The sequence below is a fragment of the Apteryx rowi genome, unplaced genomic scaffold (genome assembly GCF_003343035.1).
Source record: "Apteryx rowi isolate R43461 unplaced genomic scaffold, aptRow1 scaffold_42, whole genome shotgun sequence".
In the NCBI taxonomy this organism is placed as follows: Eukaryota; Metazoa; Chordata; class Aves; order Apterygiformes; family Apterygidae; genus Apteryx; species Apteryx rowi.
Window position 1 is genome coordinate 1,740,267 of NW_020450665.1, and position 23,015 is coordinate 1,763,281.

The 23,015-nt window shown below is 37.7% G+C and overlaps 1 protein-coding gene across 1 annotated transcript in view; it reads right to left on the bottom strand.

The window, feature by feature from the left end:
* The window catches only part of ROBO2 (roundabout guidance receptor 2), a 427,700-nt gene that overhangs the window by 135,724 nt on the left and 268,961 nt on the right, over window positions 1–23,015 (bottom strand). Inside the window, exons 3-5 of the mRNA XM_026075995.1 lie at window positions 18,133–18,290; window positions 16,134–16,254; window positions 6,066–6,204 (exon numbers count right to left, since the gene is read on the bottom strand). Of these exons, the coding sequence (XP_025931780.1) occupies window positions 6,066–6,204; window positions 16,134–16,254; window positions 18,133–18,290 (418 nt within the window). The remainder of the gene's footprint in view (window positions 1–6,065; window positions 6,205–16,133; window positions 16,255–18,132; window positions 18,291–23,015) is intronic.

Here is a 23,015-nt window from a genome sequence, read left to right on the forward strand (position 1 = left end):
TTAATCTCTCCTTGATGGTTAGCTTCAGAAACAAAAGATGGGCATGCAAATCACACTGGATCTAACCAGAGGTGATGAATAGTACACGTGATACAGCTAATACGAAAAACATCCTTTTTCCCTGATCCCTTTTATTTAAAACTGTTAATTGGTATTAACTGCAACAGAAATTTGCTGATGTAACCAAAGATTATAGCCATTACACTACTAAAACACACTCTTTACTCTAATTAATTTTCAATACACATTAGACTGCATTTTGTTACAAGCTGCACAGAGATTAACTCGACCACAGCACACAGCACTGCAGTGTTATTAACTCATATTTCATTGAAAGGTCATTCTCCCTTTGGTTGTATCCAGAGGAAGCTGTACTTAAATACCTCACTATCCCATCCACAGAATATAAATGGAATTACGTAGCATTGCTCTTATTCACAGAATTCACAGTTACACTGTTTCTTAAATAGTACTGTCTCTCTGGCTTACAGGGCCTGATTCTGAGATCATGGCAAAGTGTAAATGCAAAACATCTCTGGCTATCACGTCTTTTCTGGATCCCCTTTTAAAAATCTAACCTTTCTGAATTTAGCAGGGCAAAATTGGGGTAAGTTGTATTTAAATCCTTCTCAAAGATGTCTATCTAGTAGACAGTAAGAGATTTTTAAAACCTCGCCATTTACCCTTAGTTTTGAGCCCACAAGAAACCGTGAAGGAAAGCACGGAAATTAGAGTACTTACTGAAAATTCACGCGTATCAGAAGTGTGACAGACAGAATTTCTGCCCAGAGCATGTGTATGCAATTATCTTCAGGCACAAAGAAGCCAGTTTTAAAAATGTAGCAAGAATAAGTTAGCTACAAAGGCTTCTGTTGTTGGAGCTGGCACGCATCTTAGAATAAGTTAAGTCTAAACTCTTAACTGTAGTTAAGGTACAGCACACAGTGCTGTCACTTACAGCAATTAATCAAAATAAACATAAAATCTGGGGTTCTCAGCAAATAATGACAATCTTTTTATATGTTGAAATATACGTGTGATTTTCAACAACAGGAAAGAATGTATTTTCTCAAATAATTTTTAAGGAATATTCTTAATTTTTAGTAAATAAGAAAGCCTCCTGTGTTGTATAGAATTTTCACTGCTGGGGTTCGTTTAATAACCTACAATCTCTTAACCCTTAGCAACATACTTTGTGTAAGCTACAYACCATTCCCATTCTGAAGTATCACGCAAGGTTTTTCTGCCTGCAATCTCCCATTGCGTGGGCGGCACGTAAAGCAAATACCTCTTCCTGCTGGTGCAGTTGCCACTTTTCATCTCTAGTATAATATTCATCTAATCAGACAGTGCCTGTAAATGCAACTTACAAGAGCAGGTTGTAATTTCATTAAAGAGGTATTGAGCTAAACCAGCTGTTCTGGGCTGGAATGCAAAAAAAAGACCCGTGTGATTGCTACTCAGTCATTTTTAAGGCAACTGAAAAATACATTTGCTGAGCTAACCTCACTCTCCCAAAGAGCTGGTACTGCTAGCTTTTTCTGTGTAAAAGGTTTAAACAGTTATTACAGTGTGTCATAAATTTTAACTTGTAATTGAAAAGCTCTTCACTTCCTCAAGAAAAAAAAAAAGGTATTACTTGCTATGTAATTACAGGCTACGCAGCTGCTCTCTTTGGCTTTGCTAGGAAATTTGAAGACATGAAACATTGCACAAACCTTATTCAAATTTTATTAAGCTGCTAGTCAAAGATATGTCACTCTCATACTGGAGGCTCACAAATAATATCACCTTCTTCCTGTTCTCAGGACTTAAAAGCAGATGAATCAAAAGTTGATCCAGGCCATATTGAGTTAAAAGACAGTACTGCAGTTTCTTGCCTTTTAGGACACCATCAGCCCCTTAGCAGCAGAGTATAATCTCCATTTCTGCCAAGGAGACATCAAAGGGAAAGCTAGCTACCTGACTGTGTGACTGGAAAGAGTTCAACGTATAAAGATGATTTTTATTTAATTTTCAAGAGATCCTGGTCATTCTGCATAGCCACCTTTGCCTCAGTTGCTTTAGTGCGATTTTTGTGCTGTTTACTGTGTCATTTATAATGAAAGAAACTCTATTCATGAAATAGTGAACCTAATACTGCAGCCAAAGGCGTAAGACTAGTGACCCCACAATATCCTGTTCACCTTCAGTAGTTTGACATGAGTCACACTTGATTAACTATTCCCCTAGCCTTTGTGTACTGTGGAAGCTATGGTTTGATGTTGAATTTTTAGAGCAATTAAAATAAAATATACACCCTGTGCCTCTATGCTTGATTCACAACACATTTCAGTCTTGTGTCATTGGTTCAAAATGGACAGCTTCGGGAACAAAGCTTTACACCCCCCAGACTTGCATTGTACTTTTAGTCTCCCTGTTGGTGCAATATCAATATTTTTAACAGCAAACTATTAATTTCCTGGGACTGCTTTAGGGTCTAAAAAGAATTTTCAAATCTGAAGATTTAATTTGATTTATTATCATAAAAGAATTATGAAAATGGTTAGCATGCACAGCATATTGCCACTGTTTCCATTTCCACTTGGCCCTTCTTAACACCTTAATTCTTACCCACAGATACATAGAAAAGCTCCATGATGTGTACCAAGGTCTTCGAATTTCAGGTCAGGGCTATCAGATTTTGGAAAAGTAACTTCCTTTGACTGTTACTGAGATTTATTTTCCACAGCCAATTTGAAAAGTTCTATAGGAACAATAGGAACCACTTTAGGATTTTAATTATGAAAATACAAACTATCCCAGTTGCCTTAGATCATCGATTCAAAAATAGCTGAAATTTGGAATGAAGCTTTGCACCCTCAGACCAATCTTATGTCCACCTATTTTCAGTTTTAAAGCATGGTTGTTCAAAAATTTCTCAGTAATTACATAGACAATTCAATAAAATCCCTGAATTGTGATTTTTAAATAGTAGTATTTTCAAATATTCTAATCTCTTTAGAAGTTGCTTTTTCTTTTCATTCAATCCAGTTGCAGCTTGAGATGCACACAGTCCACCAGGGACCTTTATAATTAAAACTGTAATGGTCTGAATTAATAGATCGGCAATAATTGTTGTAACAAATATCTACTATAATCCTGTAGTAATTGAGGGATGAAGACAAAAGGAAATTATTGAAAAATCAAAAATAGACAGATGTGAAAAGAATGGTCATTAGCTGTGGAAACAGGAACTTGACACTGAAAGCTGTAAGACAAATAGCTGTGCAGATCTGCTCAGAAGAAGAACTTATTTATGTGGAAAGAGTCACTCTTGACTGTAGATGTTAAAATGCTTAAAATACACAAGTTCAGAAGATGAAAGCTAGTTTCCATTTAAAAAGAAAAAGAAAGAAAAAAATCTCCCATGTCATAGAGGAGGAAAAACTTATCTTCTCAGTTTATAAGACTGTTACATTATCACTTTCTTATCCATTCATGCAGACTACAGCTTGGCAAATTTCTTTGTCTACATTAAAAAAAATCCAGAAAAAAACAATAGCTTTCCTTCCAGATATCCCAATTTAGCTTTCTTGATTAAATATCACATGGCACAGTTTGGAAACTTCCACTCTTTGGTGATGATGATTCTGCTGATGTTTATAGTTATATAAATGACACATTTATTATCAGAGATATTTGCTTTTGCAGCGTAGATACTGGACCATACTAGATAACCACAACACACGTGGTTCAGGTGGTGGTAAGTCCCTACATCAGCAGCAGCTATGGCAGTCCTCTATCAGGTGACAAGGTCTCCAGTGTGCGATTCTGCATTGTGGCCCTTTCCTTGCCCATCCCTATGATATTCTGGGAAGCAGACATGAATAAAGACATATTCCCACTTTCCATTTTTAGATGCTGAAACACAGGTAATGCAATGTTAAAYGGCATGTAAAAAACCAACAAAACTTTGTGAGTAGTTTCTGTGCTGGAAGTTGATTATCATCAGAAATTATCTGATGAACCTCCCCTTCTTTTAGTTAACAGCACAGTTGAAAACTCTTCTAATACTTTCTATTTCATTTCTTCTTCCTTAGAGATCATAAATGAACAGAAAAACAATCTCAAAACACATAGTACTAACACTATGTTTTCAAGTATAAAAGACAAAGAAGGAACAAAGCTATTAAAAGCAAATTAACTCATGGAACATGCAACTTAATCAAAGGCACTGTCAGTACATCATGTATTACTTCTACTTATGAGATCTAAAAGTAGTCAGGGTTTAAAACAACAGCAGCGGTGAAATAGCAAGACTAAATCACTGAAGCACAACATATTTACTATGGGCTACTCTACAATGCATAGAAAAATTCATCTTGACATCAAAAAGTCTGCTCTTTGAAATAACATTTTATGCATTGGATGCATACACATCTATCAATGTAATTAACAAAAAAGCTATGTTAATTTTTAATTTGTTTTAAATTTCAAAGAAAGATAAAATTTAAATATATATATATATACGGAAATATGTTTTTTCTGTATTATGTATCACTAAATTAATAATGACAGTAATCTATTTAAATGAATGATTGCATATTCAAAAAAGAGATATTATAGAGTTGAGAATGTGGAAACTGAGACAGGTATTCTCCAATTTCAGTTTTTTTATTTTATTAAATATTTTGATACTGAGAAACGAAAGGTTATAAACCCAAGACATAAACATGACAAAGTGCTGTGTGGCTATCAGGAATTTTGCCACTGGTTTTCATGCAGTTGTAAGTGACATTAAATGTCATATTTAGAAATTGGATGAAGACTGCCAGATAACAGTCTTACCGCATTTCACCTTGTTGGGATGAATACATACGGCTTGCTGTGATAAAGAAAGCTGACAGCAATGTCTAACTTGTTTTAGTTAGGCCCAATCTAGTAGCGTGCTCACAGCACACTTAATATACACTGACAGGACCAAAYGAGTCACAAACGCCATTGCAGCTGCTCTTTCTTAAAGATCATGATTGGAGGAGCAGAAATAACACTGGCAGCCAGCCTACATAAAAGAAAACCCGTGTTTACAGCACTTGTTGAAAGAACAGAAGACCTGGATTTTTCCTTTCTTCAAATTATGCCTGCAGCATTCTAGGAATGACCAACACTGATGGAGAAGAACAACCAGCTGTGACGGGAGAAAAAGGTACTCTTCATGTCTCCTGTTGAATTTAACTGCACTGAGCAAAAAATAAAACGGGATTCACAGGGTCTAAAGGAGAGGGCAGGTTAGGGAGACCTGGATTCTCATTCCTGTTCCCAGACCTATTTCTGTTTTGAAATTTTTTTAATCTGATAATGGTTCAGCATCTATTAGAGAGAGTTCCAGAAAGCAGGGACCAAACTCTGTTGTTAGCTAAAAAGAGTGAAGTAAATGTAGTGTCCTTTTATAAGACAGACTCCCATCCTCCTGATCACTCAAGAATTTGCTCTGTATCTGTTCCAGATTAAAGGAATCTTTCTTGAACACAACTGGCCTGTTCCAGATGAAGCATTTCAACTTTATTTTCCACTCCTGACTGTTCCTTTATTTCCGCAAGAGGAAGGTTTCTTTCTGACATTCAGCAGATATTGGTGAAGGAGCCAGCAAAGCCTGCCAGTGTTCTGCTTCTAATTCATTCAGGCAGTGTGACGGAGCAGCTCTGCAACTCCCAGGCCAAGTTTTCTCCCTATTGATACCAGCACATTATTATTAAGACTACTGGTAATAGTAGCCTTACTAGTACATTCCTAAAACATTTTTACTTTCCTCCAGCAAATTCAGTGAACACCACTGTATTCACAATAGATCTGCATCAATTTCTTTCCTTCCACGGGAATCCATTACTTGAATAATTCAACTTAGAACAGGTTCCCCTACTCTGCTGGTCCTGGAACACATTTTTTGGTGCCATACGCCAGAGATACGGAAAATAAAACTTGCCCATAATTTCTGAAAACAAACAATATGCATTAGGGAGTGACTCCAGAATTATTCAATGATCGAAATGTAAAAGCGTTGAGAACATGAACATTATTCTCACCTTCCTCTTGGTAAATCCGCGTCATCTTTCTTCCACCGGACGGTGGGCTGTGGGTCGCCCTGCACCTGGCACCGGAACTCCACTGCCTCCTCCTCCAGCACCACCTGGTTAATCGGTCTCCGGAGGAACGTGGGCCGCTCTGGAGAGAGACATGAAAATTCCTCAGTGAGTCACAGTGTCGGCATTAAAACTTTTGACTTTTCAGCATTTTTTTTTTTTTTAAACCAACGCACAGAACGAAGAAAGGAGGCTGAGCTCCACAAATTCAGACAAGTGGAACTGATGATGTGCATAAACAGCTCGAGAGATGACTGCCAGATTGGAGACGTGGTGGCTGTCACGTCCAGCCCTCGTGTACAAACTGAATGCCACCAGAATGAAGCGTGTGCTGGAACTGACTGCCCACCTGCCACACCAATGGAAAAGTCTACAAAACTGTGCCCTTCTCTGTGAATGTTTTGGCTCTGCACCACTGCATGCACAGAGCGTGATTTAAAAGCTGCTGTCTGCTCTAAGAATATATGAGTTGCCAATGGAGAAATCCTGCCTTTGGCAATAATCAATACCTTGATGCTTTGGAGGAAAACAAACTCTGTGTTATGCATCTCAGCCGATTGTGTACTACTGTACAGAGGTCAAATCTTCCCTGATCTCCATCACTAACTTCACCATGGAAAACTAAATTATGCTCTGAATAATAAGTTCTGTTTACCCTTGTTATGTTAGCCTGCGCAGCTACAAATATTATTAATCATCATAATATTGCACAGGCCTGCTTAAAATCCAGATGCAGAGCCACAATCTGATCTCAGTTATACTGGTACAAATTCAACGTACCGGTAATTTCATTTGAAAGGATGTCACTGGGGTTAGCTTCCAAGTTGCCTTTGGACTGCATAAATTTTGTTCTGTCCTCTCCTACCCACACTTTTATTGTCATAAATTATTTATGCCAGAGGCAAACCGCTATAAGACCGAGTTATATGAAACAGTATTTCCACTCAAGACCAGTATTTATTTTAAAGGCATTTAAAACTGGTTACACACTGTGTATCACCTTTCATTCTCAGCAAGTTGAGGAATATGACTTCACTTAAAAAATCATTCAAAATTCACACATTGCAAGTTGGCAACTACAGAACTGAGTTTATAGGTTGGCTATCCATGCTTATTATACACAAATACAAAACATTAAAACTACATTAATGAGGTTGCAAAGTCAAGCATGCAGCACCTAAGAAGTGCCAGAATTAAGGCTGTCTACATATCCTTTAATTGCTCCATTTCTGTTTATGCCTTATGGGACTGGTTGCAATTATATGATCGCATACTATTTTTTCCTCAAACATCTCTGCGTTGTTGGTATTCTTTTAATGAACAGGTGTTTAATATTTTGCTTTAGTTGTACTGTTTAGTGGGTGGCCTCCTGTCATATTACTCAAATCTCACTCCAAAGACAGAATTATTAATTTCCTCATGACCTCAATTATACCTATCGTAATGCTCCATAAACAACTCGCTTATTTTCACAACTCTTCTCTGAGGTGTGATGGAGAACTAAGAAAGGAAGGTAAAAATATCTGCTAAATTTGTATGCCCAACTTGAGACACAGAACAGCTAATGTTTTTTGAGAATTTAGCATTCTTTTTGTATGTCCAAAGCTTAGCTTCCACTGAATTTAGTCACAGCTGGTAAAATGTTCAGAACTTCTACCAATAAGAATCTTAAGTGAGAAAATGAGGAACACAAAAATGGTGACCACCTATTAATAATTTAAATGAATTACACAGCATCACATAGGAACTCCATTATACAAGCAGGGATAGCCAKTAGCAGAGAAAAATATATTTTGCCAGCAGAAGAACAGACACACTCAAGAACCTATAGCTCTTCTCCAGATGGTAGAGATAAAAATGTGTCTAAGGAGCAGAGCTGCTTCTGCCCATCTCTCCCACACCATTGCTCTTGTGCCACTCTTCATGTTGCCTGTTCTCCACCCCACCCCTGCAAGTCCCAGTAGCTTTTGGCAAGTAAGTTTAGTTCTAGTCTTCCTCTCCACCTTGAAATCTCAGCCTTTATTTCCCATTTCAAGTCTGTCTATTAGCTATGTCCAGTCTTCTCTACAGCTCTTTGTCCTGAGTTTCCTTAAATAGGCACTCTCTCTTCATCAGATTTTTCCTTCTCTGTGCACCTGCATTCAGTCTTCTGCCTGTTCCCAATCTCCAGCTAGGTTTGGTCCTACCTGTACCTATGTGTCCCATCCAGCCTGTGTCAGTGTTCAGACCCCTTCTTGTTCTGGTCACTAATTTTGCCAATTTTTTCCAGCTGCAGTCTGGTTCCACAAGCTGATTTGTCTCCTCCTAGCTCAGAATATTGCTGTTCACAGCTTGCGCCAAGCAAGCATGCAAGTCCAGTCTCCCTTCCAACTACCTATGCCTCTAACTTCTTCATGTCTTATACCAAACTGACTCTCTTCTGCTCTGCATTTCAATTACACTCGAACTGCATTGGAGCTTCTTTCCTCTGTGCCACCCAGATACAGTCCATCCAAAACATTACTACAAGAAAAATTGTCTGAAGTAACCAAGAGTCACCCCAGGAGACTTACAGGACTACTAAACCACAGTTGCAGGAAAAATGCTGTTAAGAACTACACTCTACCTGGTCTCTGTGRAGTATGAATTTATGATTTTTTTCCCAAGAGGTTCATAATTAACTAAATTTAAATTAAACAAAATTATTTGGAAAAGCCAAAAATTATATCCCTGGCATAGTAGTTATTTCCTGTCAACTTTTAGGTCCCTTTTGTTTTCTCAGAACAAAAATCTTCATCCATTCCTCTCCCTTGAATCCTTCCCCAGTTTCCGCCAATTACATCTTTCACCTCCCAACTGCAGGAACTTGACATGAGCTAGCACATATTCTTTTTCAATATTCTTAGGAAAGAATAAACTATTCTAGCAAAGTTAAAATAAAAAAGTCATGTGAAGCAGACATCAGGCATGGAAAACTTGGGATAAAGCAGTTTTAGTTTGGCAAACTTATTAAAACTGAACCAAGTAACTAAAACAATAGTTGTTAACCTTAATGATAGGCAACATCCTTGGTCTGTCTGTAATTTTGTGGATCTAAAAGGGAATATCTTAATGAAACTTTCTGTAGGTTTGTAACAATCCTATTCACAACTTCTCAACTAAAAGAGCTCAGCCCAAGCACTGCTCTGAGCTCAAACACAATACACACTACATTTCAGATGATCTTAAACTAGGAAATTCAGATCCAAAACTGTATCCTCATAGGTCAAGGTGATTTAGAGGCCCTGTATCATTCCTACAATTTTAAATAACTCTGCAGGTGCCTGCATGCTGACTTGGTCTGTGAGTAAAAAGTATTTTACACCATGTTTATAAAAGCTGCCTGTAAACATCTAAGAAACTAATGTACGCATACTTGTGAAATTGCTACTTGTGTCTATAAATGTTTCTCTACAGAGGATGAGAAAATAAATTCCTATCACATATTGAGGCAGTAAGTGGTCCAAAGACCACTAGGTAAATCACTCTATTCCACATCAAGGCAATTTAAGAGTATACCTGTTTCTTTCAGACCAGCTTCTCAAAATTGTGTATTTTCCACAACAGTTAAGAATTTGCTAGAAGATAAATAGCTATGTAAGTGCAGATCACAGTTATCAAGGACATGCAAATTACAATAACTGTTATTTCCATTTTGCCATCATCTCTGCATTTTGCACAGTGTGAATCAGGAAAGAACAAGTTCTCTCTCATGTTGTTTCCTGCATTTGTATCACTCAGACAACCCCTTGAATATGTCCAACAGCTAATTATACAGCTATAAAGTGATCAGAGTGAATGCCATTGCCGATGCAATTAACATTCTTTATGTGAGATTAACTGGATTTGAGTCACCTGCATAAGTTGCTTACAATGTTAATCTCTCAGGAGACAGAGCACCACTTGCTTGAACATGCTAAATAAAGAAGGTTTCCTCACACAACCACGTCAAATATAGTTCCAGAGCCAAACCTCAGAAAATCTCTCTTGACTTTTTCCTTTTTAAATTGTTTGCCCATAATAAAGCCTTGTGGTATAATTAAACACTGTTACTCTGTCAACAGTATTCAGAATGTAATATACTTGAGAAACAGCAAGCAAAAACAATAAATTAAAATTACAGACATATAAATTTGTTTTTAATACAGCTATTTTATAAGCTTTCACTGAGTAAATAAAGTAGCCGCTGCCCAGACTTTCTCTGATGAATATTAAAAATCTTTGAAGAGAACTATAAAATAGGTCACAGTTATATGTCATGTCAACCAGTTGTGCTATTACTAGGGTGACCTTTATAACTTCAGAATAAACTTTGCTTGCAGTTATAAAAGGGGATTGTTAATGCAATCAGGATAGACACCTACAATATGTTGCAGTGCTTGAGATATGCACTGCAAGAAAACCTTGGTTAAATAGTTCAATGGATGTAAGTCTACAGAATTCCTCCTAGCCGGTAAAACAGAATCCTTTCCTTGCTTTGGGTGCTGACTTAAGTTAACCCCAGAACTCAATTTTTCCTCTATTTAACAACTGGTGTATGTATCACAGTCCATTATAGAGACTCTGATGACCTTCAGATGTATTACTGCCCTTTCTCTGTTCCTCAAAAACTCAGACAACCATATATGGGACCTCAATCTAATTAAAACGATCCTAACTACCTTAATATATTTTCTCTACTGAGGCAACTGCTGGAGTGAAGGATTTGATTGTCCCTATAATGCAGGGACTCAATCTGATTTAGAACTGTTTTCTCCTTCTTTCCTGGAGAGAAGGTATCATTTTTAAAAAAAGCTTTCCTGTTCTAGAAAGAAGCACTGAAACTTGTATTAAAAGGCTCACCTTGGGGAAGGATTTAACAGTAAATAGTAAAAAACAAAAAAAAMCAAAAAAAAMCAAAAACAAGCAAGCAACCAACAAACTCCTGCCTCCTTTTTTCACCCTAGAGTTCTTATGTACACAAAGGAAAGTAACATTAAATTGACAGAAGTAAGTTTCATTTCAGAACACTCTCAATATGGTAGATATTTCATTAACCACAACATGATCTGGACAAGATAAAACTGTTACTGCCAAAAATGAAGATATGGAAGTAGACAGGATACTAGAATCACACTGAATTTGCACGTGCTGACCAAATTTGCATGTGCTGACTACTTTTCAAATAAGCGAGAATACAGTTGCAAAACCATATGGTTTCGTATTTAAAGATATTCTTCTACTGCCTCTCTTTGGGCATTTTATTCCTTTTTCGTTTGAGAAATAAGTATTTGTGGTGATACTGCAAACTTCTGCACTCTAAACATTAACCAAGATCCTGCGAGCTTGCACAATAAAGGCACTGAACACTGTAAGAGGCACATGCAAACAAACTGGAATGATTTTTATTGATCATTAGAGCTTTTCTCTATTAACACACATCTACTGTTGTGCTAGTGTCAGGAGCAGCTTTTTCTGAGCATTAGGTACAGACTTTGGAGATTAAATCAGACCCTTTTTCAGAGTAGTATGATTACCCTATTACAATGTGTCAGTATCTTTGGATGACAAATATTGCAAAGCCAAATCATCTTTTTACAAACTACCATAAGCACACTGTAAATGGAAAACGTAAGGATTTGAAGAAAAACAGGAAGACCTTTGCTTTAAAGGACAAAATAAATACTGCTGGTTTCTCTGTCTTGAACTGAACTGTGAATGTACACTTGATTTAGGTAGGTTTTCCCTGTGGTTGGGAAACTCGGGACTAGTTTGCAGGATATGACGGGACAAGACWCTCTACTAAGGCCATCTATACAGTCAGAGTTCAGGAAGGTTAAAAAAAATGGGGCACAATATCTTCATTAAGGGGCTTTTGGATTTTCTCCCCTAACATCATGCCATCTATAGTAAACTATTTCTGGAACTATTGTATCTCTTTCAACCTGACAATATCCGGAGAACATCAAACGTAAATACTTCAAGCATCAGACAAAAATACATCTTCATCCCACAGGACCTTATTAGCTGAAAAAAGATTCAGGTACCAAGGCTAAAAATCAAAGATTAGTCTAAAACAGTCTTTAATATAGCCGAATTGACATATCTTTTAAGATATTTTTGTCCTTTTCTTAGTTATGCTTCACGTTCTTTCGAAGCTCTTCTAAATGCATTTCAGTCTTTTTCCACTGCCTGTTGSCAGCTTCTTGAAGTCAACATATTAAGGCTTACACTGATTCCACTGGGCTTCAGAATCAATATACAAGATACACCTTTGTACATTCTCTACAAATTTGCTTTTTAAGTCCAAAGGAAACAAAAGGAGTTTGAAATCATCAAACCATCTTGAAAACTTGAGAACAGTGCAATAGCATGACAAAATGACAAGAAATTAGTTAAATGGTAATCCTTACTTTCTTTAATTTCTGGCTTCATACTAGGTATTTGCATACCAAGCTTTCTTACACATTGAATCATGAAACTGTTTCTGTTTTGCATCTGGCTTGAATTCTGTTCAGCCAGGACATATGAGCCTAAACACAAGGAAACCAGCCTAATTTGTATCACTTACACTTCTGAATTTGGCCTTTAGAATACAGTAGGTTCATAATAATAAAGTACCGTGCTGCGTCTTTTTGTGAATGTTAGGATTGATGGATTACTTATTAACTTTCTTTAAAGGCCACCTTTGTCATCTTGCTCTGCTCCAAGATTACACCTTGGAGCCCCATAAAGGCAAAAGCTAGCAGTAGTGCTTGGAAGAGAGGACTAACAAAATCTAATGGCATCAGTGTCTCTATTCAAAACACAGGAATAATTTTGGGAAGCATTGTTTATATAATCAGTTTGTGTTATGACATTTTACTGTGAAAGTTTGGCAATTTTCTGCTTGTAGAAGAATCATGACTGGGGAACAAAAGAAATGCAATCTGAACAGACACCTACAATATGCTGGAACTCATTGCGGATTAGATCCTAAGTGCTCAAAATTATGTTTCCTATGCAGATAGGGTGGAAAAAAATCACGTATTTTGTAAAGGTTCTGCATGTATTATCCATAACTACTTTTCAGTAAAGGTTATTGAACGGGCACTCATCTGAGTGGATACATTCTGCACATGGGAAACTTTTCTCCTCCCACTTCTTTCCAAGGTTTTCATTGACCTTTTCTTTTTATTTTTAACTCAAGAAAGGTGTAATCTTTTAGGCTAGGCTTCCCCGCTGTTCCTATCAGGCCACCAGTCATCATCACACTGGCTCAGGTTTTCCAGAGTGATGCCTCAAGATCAATTTATTGCACAGGCAACCAGAGATCTGTCATGAGTGACATGCAGAAATTAACTTCAGGTATTACAGGAAAACTTGCAGAGCCAAAGGTAACAAGTGGCTGACTCCTGGGAAGGTTTAAGAACTGGTGTGAAACAGTTCCATTTCCGGCAGAGCAGTGTGTTTACTAAGGCCCCCTTCATAGGGGAGAAAGGGATTTTTGGTTTGTTATTTGGAAAAGGAGTAGAGATGTTAATAATCAGCTAATTAATATACATTACTCTCCAGAATCAACACCAGTTGTTGACTAGCCAGCCACATTATTCAATCCTGCTTAACATACCTTCATTTTAACAATAAAGCCTATGTTCAAATATGTTCAGAACAGCTGAAGTTGGGCACCTGAGTAATATCTAAGCATTATGTTATTTTTAGCATATTTTTCTTTGCATTTGCACTATTCCCATGTTTCCCAAACCTGTGAGTCAGAGCCTTGTGCTTGCAGAGGAAGGCTATGAACTTTAACAGATAACCAGACTTTTGCCCACATTCAGTAAAGCCAATCTGAATACGCACAGCCGACCTGRTGTTTCCCAGAGTTGCTGGATTTATTGCGTACGCTCAGACTGATGGTAGCATCCAACAGACAAATTGCTTTCTGAATACATCATGGATGATGCCCTCCAGCACACCATGCRTGTGCACACACAGAGGCTCCTGCCTACAGTCCAGGAATGGGTGCAGTTGGGAAGGGGTACAACTCTGCTACTGGTGGAAGGCCAATCCAAGGCACCTTCCTTCCTATGGGGCAGACCAGGACTAACCTGGACACATCTATAGGGCGAGCCCAATATGCTGGAACATAAAAGCTTCATGGCCAGGCGGCAGCACAGGATGAATGAATTGTCTTGTCAGACAATGGGAAACTTGAGCACCTGCTTACTGCATGCTACTCACATATAGCAAAAGGCAAGATAGGAAGGGAATCCCATGCCCTAGATAGAAAGGGAATACCTTGAAAGAAAAGGAATTTTAGATAGGAAGATACCTATATAGAAAGGAAATTTTAGATACAATTTTCTTCAGATAGACTAACACAATTATGAAAAAATGAAACTTATAATTTCATTTATTRCTGATTTTGTACAGTACTTGCAAAATAGATTGTATTTTACTAGTTGATTGCTATGATTAAATCCTGTAACAATTTTTCAGAATGTTGTAATTGACTATATAACATTTTACATTTTACACAGCAAACCTAATACTTAAACTGATGAAGAAGATACCTTATATCTCTTTTACATCTATATAAAGGCATAACCTCAACATATTAGTTGCAATGGAGATAATAATTTGATAGAGATCCTTTCAGCATTTTTGCAAGGTATATGAGTTAAATTTTTAAAATTCATATGCTTCCTTGAATCCATAACAAAGTAAGTAAAGTGGAAGCCTTTACAGTCTTGCAACACTGGGGAGTAACAAATCCTCTGTCACTCATGGATCTTGCCTAACAGAAACCTTTCTATGCCTTGTGTGACTCCCACAGTTTGTTTGTTTTTCAGGTGGACAAACAAACATTGAAATGCATATATCTGCAAACACAGACAGTAGTATTTGTGATTGGGTTTCCTGGTGTACCATATTAGGCAGAAGGTGAACAGATTAGGAGCATCTGCTTTACAAAGGAGCTTAGGATCTCTATGAAAAGTCTTACCGGAATCACAAGAAGTCTTATTTGGATTTCTGCTATGTATCAAGAAAGTAGCAGGAGGGAGCATTATAGTTATTTCTCTTTCTCTTTTGTATTTATACATTTTTCTTTAGCAGTGAGGGTTTTTTTCCTTATTGATTTTCTTTTGTTTGCTCAAGACCTCTTGACTGATTCCTATAGGAACATAGCTAATAGTGAATAGAAATGGAAGACTGCAGGATCTACCACAGAAAGTTTTATGACCTTGCTTTTCACCCAGCTGTTAGCAGAATGGATCCAACTCTAAGTTCAGTATTACTCTATTCTTGCTCTAGAGCTCTCCATTGGGCAAATGATCCTGATAACTTCTTGCCTCACCCATCAAGTCTGGCAGCTGTGTCATGCAGGAAACCTACCCATTTCTGATTCATTTGGCAACACCAAAAACCAATGTGATGCCCTGGCTTACATAATAAAAAGCTGTTCTGTGCCCTTTAAAAAAAAAAAAAAAAAAAAGACGATGTATCTTTATATATTCAATGAGCTGATCTCAGGATTTTATCCAAGGACTTTTTACTGGGCAATTGAGCTGTTCTGTGCTCTGTGACAAAGGTTTGATTTCACAATCCCACAGGAAGGAGGAATTATTTAAACAGGCAGCGCTGGTCCAAACCTCTGTTAAGTAGGCACTGTCAACTGGGTTAAAAGTGGCTCAATTATATTTGACAATTTTGTGAGGGAGAGCATTATCTCCTGGATTATGGTTTCTGAGCATACGCATATCACTAAGGACCTCCAATTAGATTTAAAATATGTGCTTAGAAAGAAAATGTTGGGCCATCACAGTTCCATATTTAGACATTGCCCCCTTTGAAACCTGTTTTTTTTTAGGAAACTGTGTAAGGCAGCTTAGACAATACTACTGTATATTGTTAACCTTTTTTTGTCACATATTTTGATGACTTAGCTAGGTAAATTCAATAAATGACATTTATAGCAAAAAGAAAACAAAAGTTTGAGTGAAAACAAAACAAAAGCTTCAGTAGCTTTACCAAAGACAGTCAGCTCTGCTGGATCGCTGTCTCGCTCCCCCACCATGTTGGTTCCAACACAAGTGTACATGCCAGCGTCACTTTTTCTTGTATTGGAGATCATCAGCTTTCCACCACGTATCTGTTTCAAAACAAGGAATATATCTGTAACTTCAGATAAACAAAAGGTATTAGAAAAAAAGGTGCATTCTCAGGCAGCAACAGTCCAGAATTTAGGCATTTAAAAGTTGGGGTTTTTTTGTAAATGTATGTAATACTTAAAAAATTGTAATCCCATCTACCTGGATTTAAATATCTTTAAGCTGTTCTGGAAGACATTTTATCCTACTGACCACTTTTAACTGCATCTCAATTTTTTATTTTCATTACATGCTTTAGATTTGAAAGACTACATTTCTTGCTGCCTCTTTAGCAATGCAGTGCTTATATTTCTTGCATGATACTATGTAAAGCATCTCTTTAAAAAAGATCTCTTTAAAAAAGGCAGTTTTACTTAGTTTTATTTATTTGTTTTATTGTTATTAGTGCTTGAACAGTTTTGTTGTTCACTAATTAAGAGAGATTTTCTGTTTTTCCTGGTGATGCAAAAAGACTGAATCTAGCCCACACTGAAAATTCACCTAGCTCCCATAAGCCTTATCATTTTCCCTGCCACAGAGATTTGCAGAGTGAAAGAGCAGAGCAGCTAAAATAAGCACAGTAACTAATTTGCAGATTGTGGAATCATGGTCAGTGTCAAAAGTTAGAACATCAGACGGGGTGCTTCAAAATAAGCTAGGAATACAGCCCAAGAAACTTGAGAGTCGGGGAACAGTAGCCAGTTCCATGTCATTTTTCCTTCCTCCTTTACTCTTCGGTAGACCCTCGCAGAGACAGCCTGGCCACAGTAACACAAAGAACAACTGCTGACATTGTTTAGCTTGATACACTGCCTCTGCCAACCAAAGCAAAGGACAAGTCTTTCAGTAGTACTTCCATATTGAATAAGATAGCACTGAATGAGTTACGGATCACTACATATGACATAAAACTTTATTAAAGGAATATTAATAGTGAATATCAATAATGAAAAGCTAAGCATCTAAAAATTTGGAATAAAATATGTCCATGCAGCCCTAATTTGTTCCATTTGTTTACACATACCATGAAACCATTTCTAATAACTCAATAAGTTAGATCTTTTTACTGGATCCTTTTTCATTCAGTATGCAGAATAAACCATCCCAGAATTCAACCAGTATTATTCACTTACTCAATATGTATCCCTGTTTAAGATATATTGTTCTTTAGAGTATAGCCTCAACCTTTGTTTAGAACAGTTTCCAATTACTATGCTAAATTTGACATTGCAAACATCATCTTCAGTCTCTTTTCCTTGGAATATTTGTGAACCTCATAAGCATTACTGAATTTGTTTTTAAAAGACCTCTTTGATATAAGGGTTGATATTATTCTCATTTCGCAGAGAACAGAGATCTAGAAAAGGTAAAGCCAAATTGGTCAAAGACATCCACTAACTGACTCAAGGTAAGACATCTCGCACCTAATATTACAGTACTTTATATGATCAAATCTACAACTTGCTCTGACTTCAGTTACAATGGTTAAACAAATCAAGCCTCAAGAATTTCAAGTTGGACACCAAAACCAGAAGCAATAAACACATTTTTCTCCTTATTTCAAAAAGCTCACAGAAGAATACTGCCAAGTGTCTCTATGGAAATGGCAAGTAGATTCAGATCCATTTCTGTTTCCCTCTGCTGTTTCAGAAGCCCCGGCTCCTCTGTGTGTCCTTACCACTGTCTTGAACTGCATGTTCCTCTGAGCTTTTTTTATTCTATGCCTGCAAACTCAAAGTCAGGCAGCTTCTGACCTCCACTCCAGTGTTGTACACAGTCAGCTACAAAGCAAGACCTAAAGCTATGAAGGCCTGTGGTGCTCAGCTGCGGGGTTTTAATGCAGGCCCCCTATCTACAAATGACCTTTTAATTGTACTCACACTGATTCGCTCTTCCCTGTCATCAATGCGGACTTTATCTTTCTTCCAGTAGATGGTAGGCTCAGGATGTCCACGAGGTGGCTGGCATTCAAGAACAGCAGGCTCTCCAGCTGCCACCACAACATCTGTAGGGTTTTGGCGGAAATCATCCCGGAGCACTAATGCAATAAATGAGAGAGAGAAGAAAAAAATTACTAGAAGTGACATAATCATAAACAAGGGAAAATACATGCATACACATATATGTAATTAAAAGCTCCAAACATTAAACTGGTCTCAGTCACTATTAGGTGATGACTTTGTATTGTATATTTACTATAAAAGACCTCATAAAATAATTTGCTGAAGCATGACCTTTTATCCAAAAGAAGCAATTTTAATATGCATTTTTTTCCTTATTTTTTCTCCAATGTAAGAGCCATTATGAGAATGTAATATTCCTTGCAAAAGTAGTATTGCAGGTCTGATACTGAGTTATTTTCAGAAAAGAAAACAGCATGCTGAATACATGGCTTGCCAAGATCTCCAATTTCAGTATAAGCTAGATAAAGAAGGGACACAACTGATACTGAACTGCAGAGTTCTGCCTTGATTAGACGTAGTTTAATTATTATTATTGTTATCACCATATAGATGCTGAAGTGATCATCAGTTTTGAAATGTGCCAAGCAAATCAAGCTGATGTTAGTGTGCTACCACAAAACCTGTTTCTTCCTTTTTTTTTTTTTTAATATTACTGTAACTCTGACAAGTGTTGTCCCACAACACCTAGAGAGAAAAGCATTTAAATCACCAAACTGTTTGAAAACTAAATTAGGCAATACATGCTAGCTTCTTATGTAAATCACACTTCTATAGAGAAGGATTAGGTCCAACTAGCTGGCTTGAGTGTACTAAAATAATATACACTTCATTGTTATTCTTCCATGTATGTCCTAGTCTCTAGGTTAATTGACATTCTTATAAACATAAAACTGAAAATAGCTCTAGATGAGCTACTGAAATAGAATTTAGGGCATTTCCTCTCCTTGTATTTCAGCAACGTACGGCTTTCATTACAGCTTTAAGACAGTTCTCGCCCTTAATGGAACCAGGGCCCTCTGAGAAATTAGAAAACATGAGAAATTAGAAAACACTGTAGCCTAGTGAAGGGGCAAGCCAGGAAGAGTTCAGCAGAAATTGTTCACTCTCATTTTATAAGCAGAGATAATTTACTGCTTTCAATGTTAATAAAATGTGCCTCATTTTAACATTTGGAACTGAATATTTTTCCATTCTGTAATAAGCAAGAAGAAAATATGATTAATACATACAAGAAATACTCTCTGAATGGGGTGAGGTGAGGGGGGCTTGAATGTGATACTCTAATGACATATGAGGTAACTTTCATTGTTCCTCTTTTTGGGATATACAGGTAGATCCCAAAGGAAGGAGGGAATTAATTGGAAGTTAATTCCTTTTCTAACACAAAAGTGAGCCATTATTTAGGTCTTGCTTTTCAAGCATAAAATAAAAGTGACAGGACTTATTGGCAATAAATGTCACCCTGGCGAGAACCCGTATTCTTCCCAAGTAGTACATCCAATACGTATCTTTTTCCCAACAAATAACTAAAAGTCTCAGCCCCAAAAGTATCTCTGACTAATACAAATCACTAATACACTTTTGAGTAACTATAATCAAATCAACAGAAATAGAATTCATAGAGTTTCAACATGAAATGGAATAAAATTACGTAATGCACAACACAGAAATAGTATGCTGAAAATCACAGGCTGCTGACTATTTGGCATTACAACATTTTGCAAACAAAGCCAAGATGGCTAATATCACAGCAGTTTCAGGAAAGGAACCAGGAAAAAAAAAAAGTCTTCAAAACCACCTACTTTGGGAAGCATCTTTATGTGTCTCTGTGACCACTATGATACACAGGGGAAAAAAATACTTCTAGGCAGTGATATGCCCTCTCCCATACAACTGGCAAACAGATATCAACCATCAATTTCTCCTGTTATTATTACACAAAAAAAAATCCTATTAGTTTTGATTGGCTTGACTCTTTGCAAAGTTACAGAACTTCCATGCAAATCCATTAGTGGAAAATCTCCAGAAAATCAGCAAATCCAAAGGCCAAGACGGTTCCCATAGCGTAATGACTTTATATTCCCGACTCCTAATTCCTGGCAGCAGGACTAAGGAAAGTGTTTTCCTTGAACATTGCAGGCTGCTATATAAAGCTGCCAAACAGAGTTTCTTGGGATGATACACAGAAAATTACATTAACTTTCTCTGAATCATTCCAGCAACTGTGTAAGGCTCCAATCAGTCTCAGAATATGAGGGTAAGAGGTGATTTGATTGTATCACATTCCTTTACCCAAATCTTACTGCAAATGTGCCTTGAATGGAAGACAAAATTGATGCTACAAGGTTTACTTAATCTTGCTCCACACCTCAATACACATGTGAATCTTGAATAGATGCATCTTGCTATATCCATCTAAAGCACTCTGTGTTTTGGAGGAAAACAAACAAACAAAAAAAACGGTTGTAGAAAAATGAAACAGGGAAAAAATAAAACATGGGGAGAAAGACAGAGATAAGAGAAAAATGTGTGGAATACAAATTAAAGAGAGAAAACAACTCAGAGAGGAAAAGGGGGGAACTCTCTAAACTTAGGGAGTGCAAAAAACAAAAACCAAGTAAACAAAGGAAAAGCGTAAGAATAAAAGCAGAGGGAACAAAAGGTAAAGAATAGAGGGCATAGTGTGTCGTTTCTGTGATTCAGTGCTCTTAATACAATATAACAATGACAATATAAAGTATAGACACAAATCTGATCAGCCAAGCTATCCCAGCTCATTTAAACATCTCCCTGAGAGAGAAAGAGCAGGAAGGAGAAAGGGCTTGTAAAGGAGGAGATTTCAGAATGGCAACTGGCAAGTTCAAGTGTCCCAGCACAGCAGCAGCAGCAATCAGCAGCAGAAAGGAGCATCCACTGAAAGTTGAGTTCACACTTATTATGGGGGAAATGGAAAAGTTGCAGTACAGCTTAGTGCATTCACCATATCTAATAGCTCAGTCTTCTCTGAAAACAGAAAAATGGTTGAGAGCTGCAGAATATTTTTCAGCCAATTATCCCCAATTGCTGCATCCTTTCAGATACCTGCTAGTGTGTCAGAGCCGAGCACCATCTCCAGACACTGACAGGAGGCTCGTGTTCGCTCAGGAACCCAGCCCTCCTCGGGGTCTTCTTGGCAGCATACAAAGAGGAGCTTTTTAAAAGCTCAAAACAAGCAGTGAAAGCCTGCCGTCAGCCTCCTCTTCTTCGTCCCACATTCTTTTTTACTTTATTCCAATTTTCCAGTCTCATCTTGGCACTTAACACATGGCACGCAGTTCCCTTTGTGCTTGCCATGAGTGTTATTCGACATTTAACAAAGGATTTAAAAGAGGACAACAGCCAACATCCAACCCTGCGTGACTCTACAACCACAGCACACCTGATATCCTCAGAGAGCAAGACCCTTGAGGTTACTTCTTGGTCCAAATGTCAGTTATGGCAATGTAAAGGAGAGTTGTTTGCCCCTAGAAGCCTGACATTAGCATAAACTTCCTCACATTTTGAGATGCAAAACTTTGAATCTCAAAAACTTCCGAATCGCTAAGCCTCACTGTTTGGAAAGGCAGTGTGGGATTTGAGCGCTGCAAAGGATAGCTGAACTGTACATATAGCCTATAATAATGCTGTGGACAAAAGTTAATTAAAATTTAATCAGTCTCTTTGTAGTTCTAACAAACTGATGCTGCTCAAACAAGATAGATGTCCGTGAACTGTCATATCAGCCTTTAAGTCATGCAGACTTCTGTAAGGCAATTTACAGGTATTCCCAAGTATAATAACGTAAAGCAGCTACAACTAGCAGTAGAAGTACTAAGATAAAAACTTCCAAGCCATGCACCTGCCAGAGTCAAGAAAAAAGGAAAAGGAAAAAAAAAAAAAAAAGGTCCTGCTACCAAGGCAGCTGCTTACCAGCATCTGCCAGCTTCGGCCCAACTCCAGGCCTTGGTCAAGCTGACGCTCATAAACTTGGGGAATTATACGGAAAATGAATTAATTTCCTCAGTCGAGGCTCCAGCAATTTGTTTAAAGGAACTGGAGATAAAACAACAATGTTTATGGGGTAGGAGGGAAGGTGAAGGGGTCAAAATTATTCTAGGCTAGGCTATCCATGCCTTAATACCGCTTTCCACTACAGCAGCTTTCAGGCCCTTTAGAAAGAAAACATTTTTATAGGATTTACATTTACATGATGATTACAAATAACCATCTGTCTGCTTCTAGTTTTTCAATCTGGTCCATGTCCCACAAGCCCCCAGCCTCTGGTCAGAGCAGTTAAGCTGGAAGGAAGAAGCACATGCCTGTCAGGAGGCTTGCAGTAATTGCCTTCTTTTCCCACCAGCACTCGGCTCTCCACCGCCTCCCCCCAACACACACAGCCAGCATCTGAGAATATTGGGGATGGGAGGGGATGGGGAAAGCCTAGCTGTTTTCCTTTTTCAATGAATGATAATGTCTTAAAACACGGCTACATCTGTCATACTGACTAGAGGGTATAAGCAGATACTGAGTAAATATTAACATGCTTCTCTAACTCGGGTCCTGGTAGTTTATCTTGTTCTTCCCATCCTGCTTTGTACTTATCTGAGGATGATCTTAATCTTAGATAAAGATTTTATGCAGCCACACTGGTGGTAGGTTGGTCCTATGCCACCCACAGGTAGGTCTCCCCTGATGTGAGGCACTGCCCCACAGGCATTTTCCCAAATCCTCATCTCTCCATCACTGCTTTGGCACTTCTCTCCTATGAGACATATTCATAT